The 9,601-nt window shown below is 35.7% G+C and overlaps 1 protein-coding gene across 1 annotated transcript; it reads left to right on the top strand.

The window, feature by feature from the left end:
- The first annotated feature begins 6,094 nt into the window (after positions 1-6,094).
- LOC142169880 (agamous-like MADS-box protein AGL62) lies at positions 6,095-6,714 on the top strand. The gene has a single exon (XM_075231822.1). The coding sequence runs from the start codon at positions 6,095-6,097 to the stop codon at positions 6,698-6,700; it is 606 nt and encodes a 201-aa protein (XP_075087923.1). The 3' UTR covers positions 6,701-6,714.
- Positions 6,715-9,601: the final 2,887 nt, after the last annotated feature.

Genomic DNA, 9,601 nt, shown 5'->3' with positions numbered 1-9,601 from the left:
CTCCCTAGTATCACCATGTTGGACTGTGTCCTTAAGGACGAGTAGATGATGGTCATTATACTGACGCTACCTGATACGATCATAAAGAGAAGACCGAGAGACCACACAAGCCAATACTCGACTCAACTCAGAAATATCCAATCTAACAAACTGGCTGGCTAAGGCTTGAACATCCAATGCCAATGGCCTCTCTGCTGCTGGAAGATAAGTTAAGCTCCCCAAACTCTCCGCCCAGCGACTCAAGGCATCGGCTACCACATTGGCCTTCCCGAGATGCTACAAAATTGTGATATCATAGTCCTTAAGAAGCTCCAACCACCTCCGCTGACGTAAGTTAAGATCCTTCTGTTTGAACAGATGATGCAAACTCAGATGATCAGTGCAAATCTCACAATGGACACCGTACAAGTAGTGCCTCCAGATCTTCAAGGCATAAATAATAGCTGCTAACTCCAGATCATGGACAGGATAGTTCTTCTCATAGGTCTTCAACTGGCGTGAAGCATAAGCAATCACTCTACCCTCCTGCATCAGAACACACCCAATACCCATCTGCGAGGCATCACAATACACTGTATAAAAACCAGAAGCTGATGGCAGAATTAGAACTAGAGTCGTGGTCAAAGCAGTCTTGAGCTTTTGAAAGCTCTCCTCGCACTCCTCCGACCACCTGAAAGGAGCACCCTTCTGGGTCAATTTAGTCAAGGGTGATGCAATAGACGAGAAAACCAGATCATACGAACTCGCTCGAGTGATCAAAACACCAAAATAATACCTAGAACTACGAATCGGACATCAAAATATATTAATTTTCAAAGAAACTCAAGAACTTTTAAATTCAAAACTGAGCTTCCGAATCCTATCAAAACAACTCCATTTTTCACCAAATTTTACAGACAAGTCTTAAATAGTAAAATTAACCTATGCCAAGTCAAATCAAAATGTGGAAAATGAAATAAACCCTCGATTCCACCCTTTTTCTGCCTAGGCTTTTCGCTTCTGCGAACATTTAATCGCTTCTGCAACTCCGCTTCTGCGAAAATTACATCGTATATGCAGAAGCCACTAAAGATCATGGACTTATGCTTCTGTGGAGAAAAGGCACACCTGTGCATCTGCTTTTGCGGACCTAAGGGCGCTTCATTGCGTCCGCTCCTGTGCAACAGTCACCGCACCTGGAGTCCCTCACCCCCACTCCAAATCCCGCATTTGCGAAGAAGTTGCTGCTTCTGCACGTGTGCACTTGCGCCCAGGTGTCCGCACCTACGACATTCTCTCTGCTAGCCTCCCTTCGATCCCCAACCGCACCTATGATCATAACTCTATTCTGGAGTCGTCTACACAAAAGTTAAACTCTGGTAAACTCTTTTAACTTAAGCTTCTAATCTCAGGACTAAGTGTCCCAATTCACTGTGAAACTCTCCCGAAACCAAACAAAGTACCTCGGCAAGTCACATAACTACAATTCAACATAGATGAGATAATAAATACAGGAACAGGACTAAAATATTCAAAACGACCGGTCGGGTCGTTACATTTCCCTCTCTATGTAATATGCTAATTAAAAGGGCTACGTAAACTTTTGGTTGTGTTATTATAAGCCAAACCAATGAAAATAAAAATAGAAATAAATTTTTTTTGTCGTTCTATGCAAAGGAATTTGAATGGTACGTTTGTTTCTTTCTGTATCTCCACCATCTAGCCAAAGTATCTTCATCTCTTGACATTTCTGTGTCCTCCAACTTCTCCTTAATAATCTCCGTAAATGTATTCTGCAAAAGAGTTAATTAGTTATTATATAAAATAACAAAATCTGCCAAGTTTCTTTCTGTATCTCCACCATCTACTGCCAAAGTATCTTCATCTCTTGACATTTCAGTGTCCTCCAACTTCTCCTTAATAATCTCCGTAAATGTATTATGCAAAAGAGTTAATTAGTTATTATATAAAATAACAAAATTTGCCAAGTTTAGCACCCAGAATGCAGCAAAGGGTGTTGCCTAGTGGTCCATGAAGTAGATGAGAACCATGAGTTCTCAGGATCAAATCCCAATGGAGGCAAAAAGCTGTATTCATGATTTGGTAGATAGAGTTACTTGATACTTGTTGATGGTAGAGATGGCATATTTCCCGTGGAATTAATCGAGGTGCGTCCAAGCTGGCCTAAATACTATGGTTATCAAAAAAGAATAGCACCAAGATAAATGCAGTGGTTTTCATTATTGTATACAGCTTTGCTGCTTTTTACATTGAGTTCATTTTCTTTTCATTACCTCATATAAGTAATTTCCTTTATGTTTTAGCAAAGCAAGACACGTCTTCTTGCAAACATGGATGTATAGAAAGAAGAGGTAGAAAATGCAAAAGAACAGTACATCAATCTCTTTTCTACTGCAGCAAATCATAATATTATCTTTTGCTAAATTATGCTCAAGTAAATACAAGAAACTTCAAAATTTTAAAAATTTGAATGATCATACAGATCGATGGCGCTTTTTTTTTTGCTGGTGCATCCGCTACTTGGTTTTGCTCCCTGCAGCTATAAGCGATGCTTATGGTCCCTAGGAGCATCATCAATGACCTGCATTCCAAAATAATAGAGTTTTAAGTATATTTCCATTTTGTAGCATATTGATTATCTCAGTGGAGTCTACAATTATCTCTAGCGGAGAAAGTGAATTTTCTACCTCAATCTTAAATCTTTAATGGGTTGTGAGTTCGAATCACCCCAAGAGCAAGGTGAGGAGTTCTTGGAGGGAAGGATGCCGAGGGTCTATTGAAAACAGCCTCTCTACCCCAGGGTAGGGGTAAGGTCTGCGTATACACTACCCTCCCCAGACCCCACTAGTGGGATTAAACTGGGTTGTTGTTGTTGTTGTAATCTTAAATCTCTACATAAGCGCCAATAGTTGAGCAAGAGTGTTAGTAGTGTTGGGATACATTCATGAAACCCCAATCGCCCCTACTATTTCTAGTATTTCCCCTTATCCCCCAACAGCATGGTTTCCAATTAACCTACTAGGTTTAGCAATTAAAGAAACTTCAGCCTTTTCATTCTTTATGATTAAAGACATTATCACTCCTAGTAAATCAGATGTGTCATAGGCGGACAACGATTATATCGACCCAAGAGAGGTAGTCATTGTACTCCTGAATTCTTGATGTTAATTAATTCCAAGTTGCGTTCCAAGACTTAATAGAAAAAACAATAGGGAGAGTCATTGGAGTTTTAGAGTTAAAGACCATAATGTCTTTCCAAAAGTTTAATTTGTGAGTTTGGGTAATCAAAGAAAATAGTTCACAACATGAATTATGAACGTGCATCACAGCCTGAACCATATTACAACATAATTCTCTGTTGTGGTTAATGAAAATTCAACAAATACATACTTTTTGAAGTATAATTTTTTGTGTGCATATTGCATTTTACGTGTAGAAGTTTTTTATGTTAAAGCTTTCAAATCTAGTGCTGCATTACGTAGGGTAGGTCGAGAACTCGCTTGATAAAAGAGCCATCTTGTGCAGAAAAAATATATATATATATATATATATATATATATATATATATATATATATATATATATATATATATATATATATATATATATATATATATGTTTAATTTGATAAAGGCGTGTGGTATTTTAGAGATATATACCACTGACATAAAATATAATGGACATCTAGTAGTTATTATTTTTAATTTTTAATTTTATTTTATTTTGTAGTGTAACATATATTGGCCTGAAATGAGTTTAGATGGAGAAAATAATGGCCAGTGATAACTCATATATAACCAACCCCAACTTATTTAGGATTGGAGCGTAGTTATTATTCTTTCATGTACTATTGAGAGCTTTCGACAAAATTAGCCCCTCGGCAAAAACTATACCCACAATTGCACATTACAGCTTGTAGCCAAAAATAAATAAATTATGTTAATCACTGTGCCGCCTCGAGCCTCAGCTTTTTTATACAAAATTATAATTTACTGTTAGGATACTTTCAGATATAGACTTCCCTTATACAAGTTTTTAATATTACGTTTACTTTATTTATTTTAATTTTTTGTGTAATAATTCTTTTAACTTATATTTTAGTAATGTAGATAAATAAGAGTATAAGATAAACGTGCCCTTTTCTATATTAAACTCATGAAATTGATAAATTCTATCAAACTAACGTATTTAACAGATTCTTTAAGGATAACAATCAAAGTAACGGTCCATTCTAGAGCAAATTATGCAAAATACCCATTGAACTTAAAATAATTATCCTTTTCTACCCTTTTAAAAACTAGTTATAATATATACCTACCTAATTCAAACTAATTACCTGACCTACCTGCCCGGTTTAGCTTGGCTTAGCTTACCTTGATTTAATTTGTCTTGTCTTGGCTTAGCTTAACTTGACTTATCTTGGCTTTATGGGTATTAAAAACATTTGTGGGTAGGGGCGGGTAATTTGTTTTTTGCCGCCTAGTTATTTGTAAAACATTCAACACTCAATATGTGCCACCCACCTACGATTACCCTGCCACCAAGAAAAAAGGAGAAAACAAAACCCAACAAACAAAAACATAAATTTATGGAACATAAAGATCTGAACTCGTGAATCTTTTTCCAGATAAGGGAGACAATTTATACGTATAATTATACAAAATAGATTGTCACTATACAGTTCTATTTTTACTTACAATTTTTTTGATTGTTTATCTGATTTACCTAAATATCTTTCTTATATGCTGGATTGTTGACTGAGCAGAACATTTTAAAACAAAGAATTGTGAGCATCAAAGTGGTTTTACCCAAGATTTTCCTGATTTGACCATACATATGTTCTATCTTTATTGAAATTATAAACTGCACAGGTGTTAGTGAGTATGATCTATAGTTCTTGCTTCTTTTATCTCGCCGAGGCTAGTTAGGATACTTATTGAGTACATGAGGTTGGTTGTACTCATACTACACTTTTACACCTTGCGTGCAGATCTTGGTGTGATGCTGCTATGTATGGCGGGAGCTAGCATTGAAGATGTACCTGCATTCCAGTTTTGGCTATCACTTGTCCTTGGTAGCTTTAGATTCGAATTTTGTTCATTTACATTATAAACAGATGTTGTAATTATTTCAATTCAGTTCTGTAAAAATCTAAGTCTTAGTGGCTCATGACTTGTACTACGAGTCCTTGGGGAGTTGTATAAAATTCCGTTATTTCCTTCTTGACTCTTAGCAATATTACTATATTGTATTTTATTGTTATTTGGCTTACCTAGCGGGTAGGGTTAGGTGCCACCACGACGGGTTGGATGTTGGGTCGTGTCAGACATGGTCAGTGATATAACGAACCCCAACTTGTTTAAGACCGTAGTTATTATTCTTGTATTTCCTATTTATCATGTCAGGTTTAGAATGGTGTTTAAGAGGTTTATAAAGATTAATGTTATTCAATAAATTATGCTTAGATTTTAGGGTTTTGTGGTACAAATTTCTTTCACTTGCCATAAGTATTACGATTAGGATTTACGAGTTCGTAAAGGCTCTAAATTAAATTCTAATTATCTTAAGATTTTATATTAAATTTCTCAAAACATTTACACTTTATGAGTAAGAAAATAAATATTTCTCAAAACGTAGAATGCATGAGCACTGTAGGGGAAAAAACTTTACTTCATAAATTGCCATCTTTTAATATGAACATACTAAAACTTATACCATAAAAGAATGGCGTGCAGCAAAAATTTCCCCATAAAAGGTACTCCTTATTTTTATTACTTTTCTTTAACTTCTCCACAAAATAATAGATGTGGTCTAAGTGCAATCCAATAACATAATTCTAATAAAGTAAAATATGTATTGTCTAATTATGATCATTTAGGATTAGCACTGACTAATAAAGAAATGGAACAACGAATGGGGCAGGTATTTGATTCAAATCCTTCTAGAAAAGGAATTAACATTAAAAGGTTTGATTCCCTTGTTAATTGAATTCATTTCCATTCAAACAATAAAAAGATTTTACAGCTATAAATAAACTCTTAGTGGTGAGACCCAAAATCACCTTTCTCTTTGTTTCTCAAATCATAAGTTTAGCCATGGGAAGAAAGAGTAACGGTCGCAAAAAAATTGACATGGTGAAGATACAAAACGAGAGAAACTTACAAGTGAGTTTCTCCAAGCGACGAATTGGCCTCTTCAAGAAGGCTAGTGAACTTTGTACATTAAGTGGTGCTGAAGTTGCCTTAGTGGGTTTTTCCCCCGGAAACAAAGTTTATTCATTTGGCCACCCTTCTGTGGATTTGGTCATGGATAAGTTCCTCGTAGAGAACCCTCAACCCAATATTGATGTTCCTAACCATCGAAATGCTAATGTTGGTGAGGTCAATATGGAAGAGTTGATCGATAAAGAGGGGATATTGGAAATGGAGAGAAGCCGCGGAAAAGACTTACAAAGAACCTGGAGGGAGGAGCGTTGGTGGGAAGCTCCAATTGAAGAGCTAAACTTTTTTCAACTTCAACAAATGGCAGAGGCAATGGAAATGACAAAGAAGCAATGTGAAATAGAGGCGGAACACCAGCAAAAGGTGCATGGTATTGCATTTCCATATCGTACCCTTGGAAGTGCCTTGGCTCCTTATGGGGGGGCTAGGGCGAGCTTTTCGTATGGCTCCAATGCTAGGGCATCTGAATTTCGTGACTAGCTAGCTCTTTCTATTTCAACACTAAATAAGGCTCCATGATTCACCTTTGGTGCTCTTAGGGCAAATGGATCTTCTTCAATTCAATAGTTCTCTATCATAATTGTCGTTTTGTTTTAAATATTTATAGTGATCTTATATTGACATACTTGATGTAGATTTTATCCATATTGTTAGCAATAGCTCGATGTAGATAAACTATTAATTAAGTTCTTATCTATGATTTTAATCTTATTTTTAGTGAATGAACATTATTTTATGCCATATATTTAGTCTGGTTTAGTCACTCATTGACATAAAAGTTATTCCCTGAACGCTAAAGTAGTACTACCTCCGTTCCAATTTATGTGAACCTATTTCCTTTTTAGTCCGTTCCAAAAAGAATGACCCCTTTCTAAATTTGGAAACAATTTTGGTTAAACTTACAATTCTACCCTTAATGAGAAGCTTTTATACCCATACAAATACTCTCGGCCCCTTTTTGAATTGTTTAGGACCACAAATTCCAAAAGTCTTCATTTTGTTCTTAAATTCCGTGTACAGTAAAACAGATTCACATAAATTGAACGGGGGAGTAAAAGGTTAAATTTGAATTTGACAAAGTAGTCATGTAAGTTAGCTTGAAGTATTTATTTACCATAAAAATAGTTATCTTTGACACAAACAAACTCTTGTCTAACTCTTCTTGACAGTCGGGAGTTTAGGCTTAAAACGTTTCTAAGTACAATTTGAGAGTGAAATTTATCCATTTTCAGTTGGGATAGTTTTTCTAAGAAAGCACAATGCTCATAAATAAATACAATGATGAGGGAGTAGTAAGCTTTTTAGAGAAGAAGTGTCGTTTCAGTTTAGTGCTTCAGTTCAGTTCAGATCTTCTTCCTTCTTTAATGTCTCTTTTTATAGCCAACTATTCATCAGCAATCTTCCCAAGTACAAAATGACCCGAATTCAATCTGAATCACACCCAGGCCCCCTGAGAACCCATCCGAACATAACATCAAGTCCCAAAATACACAACGAATTTAATCGACGCCTTAAATTACATCAAACGACATCAAAACTACGAATCGCACCCCAATTCAAGCCTATTGAATCAATTAACATTCAACTTCTAAAACTAACGCCGAATCATAACAACCAACTCCGAATGCGCTCAAATTTTGCATACAAGTCTCAAATGACACAACGAATCTATATCAACTCCTGGAATCACAATCCGAGCCCGATATCAATAAAGTCAAACATCGGTCAATCCTATCAACCTTCCAAACCTTCAATTTTATAACTTTCGCCAAAACGCCTCAAACTAACCTACGGAGCTCTAAATCAATATCCGGACATACGCCTATGTCCAAAATCATCATACGAAGCCACGGAACCATTAAAACTCTACTCTGGTATCGTCTACACAAAAGTGAAACTCTCGTCAACTCTTTCAACTTAAGCTTCCAACCTTGGGACTAAGTGTCCCAATTAACTCCGAAACCAAACTAACCACCCCTGCAAATCACATAACCACAATTGAACATATAGGAGGCAATAAATAGGGGAACGAGGCTAGAATACTCAAAACGATCGGTCGGGTTGTTGCACATACAATAAGGAGGAGGTTCCAGAATTTTGAAAAAATGGGTGCACTATTACAAAAAGGTGGATTCATGATATAAATTTTACGGCTTCAACCTTTAGTTTTTTCATATACATCTATACTCCTCAATGTGTCGGACTTGGAATTTTTGAAAGAATATACCAAAGAAAGAAAGAAAGAAAAAGAGAATGTACTTAATCAATGAGCTAGAAGTGGTACTACACATGCCTATCTCTCGTGGGTGTGGCAAATTCTAGAAAAAGAAAGGAAAAAAAACAAGATAGCTAGAGATAAGATTTAACTCACAACTTCACTGAGAGGTGTGTACCCAATAATTATCGCATCGCATGATATTTTGAGCTTTGACGGTATCCATATATATATTTAAGTATTTTAAAAAAGTATAACATTACTATACATGATCTAATGAGGGGAGTATGGGTTCGCATGACCCTGGGAACCCCTTTAGATACGCCCGTGAAAATGCCATGTGCTAATTCTTTCTATTTGCAATTTTATAAATAAAAAGACTAACTTTTAATAAAAAACACAGTCATCAGTCATCTTCATGTTTGTCATCAATCATCTTCATGTTTGTCATCAGTCATCTTCGTGGGAAAATTGGAACACGGTGGTGCACGAGACGTTACACTGTTTACATGGTTATATAAACCCTTCTTGTTTGATGCTCAAAGCACCAAAAAAATCTTAATACTTGAGCTATTGTTTATTTGCAACTAATTTTGTAGTCCAAAAAAGATACTCTAATTATCTGAAATGGCAATTACCAGATCTTTTTTTATTTTATTTTTTTTGGTACTGGCAACTACTGGATCAACATCCTCTGTGGTGGGAGAAATGGTGATTGTTCTTAGCATTGATGGAGGTGGCATTAAAGGCATCATTCCTGCTACTGTTCTTTCTTTTCTGGAAAGCCAACTCCAAGTTTACTGCAAATATATTTTCTACGGCTTCTTACTGTTGTTCCTTGCCGTTTTTCTTTTTATTACTTGTGCTTAAACTTTTCTGAGTCGAGGGTCAATTATTGAAAATCGCTTCTCTATCTTAACAAGTAGAAGTAAGGTCTGCGTACTTCTCCCAAACCCCACTATGTAGGATTATACGGGATATGATTTTGTTGTTAACCCTCCTATATATAAAAAGAATTAAAACAAAGATCTCATGCATAGTTTGAAAACAAAAGAATTTGAGTTACTACAAAAGAATTTAAAGCTAAAAAGGAATTATCAAAATAAAAAGTTTGTATAGATGTATCTGATTAATATATGGTTATTTTTTAGTCAGGAATTAGACAG

Source organism: Nicotiana tabacum, chromosome 15 (genome assembly GCF_000715075.1).
Source record: "Nicotiana tabacum cultivar K326 chromosome 15, ASM71507v2, whole genome shotgun sequence".
NCBI lineage: Eukaryota > Viridiplantae > Streptophyta > Magnoliopsida > Solanales > Solanaceae > Nicotiana > Nicotiana tabacum.
This window is presented reverse-complemented; position numbering and strand designations above follow the sequence as displayed.

Excerpts from the sequence above, each read along its gene's own strand:
- LOC142169880 (XM_075231822.1), top strand. The coding sequence starts at position 6,095 with ATGGGAAGAAAGAGTAACGGTCGCAAAAAAATTGACATGGTGAAGATA.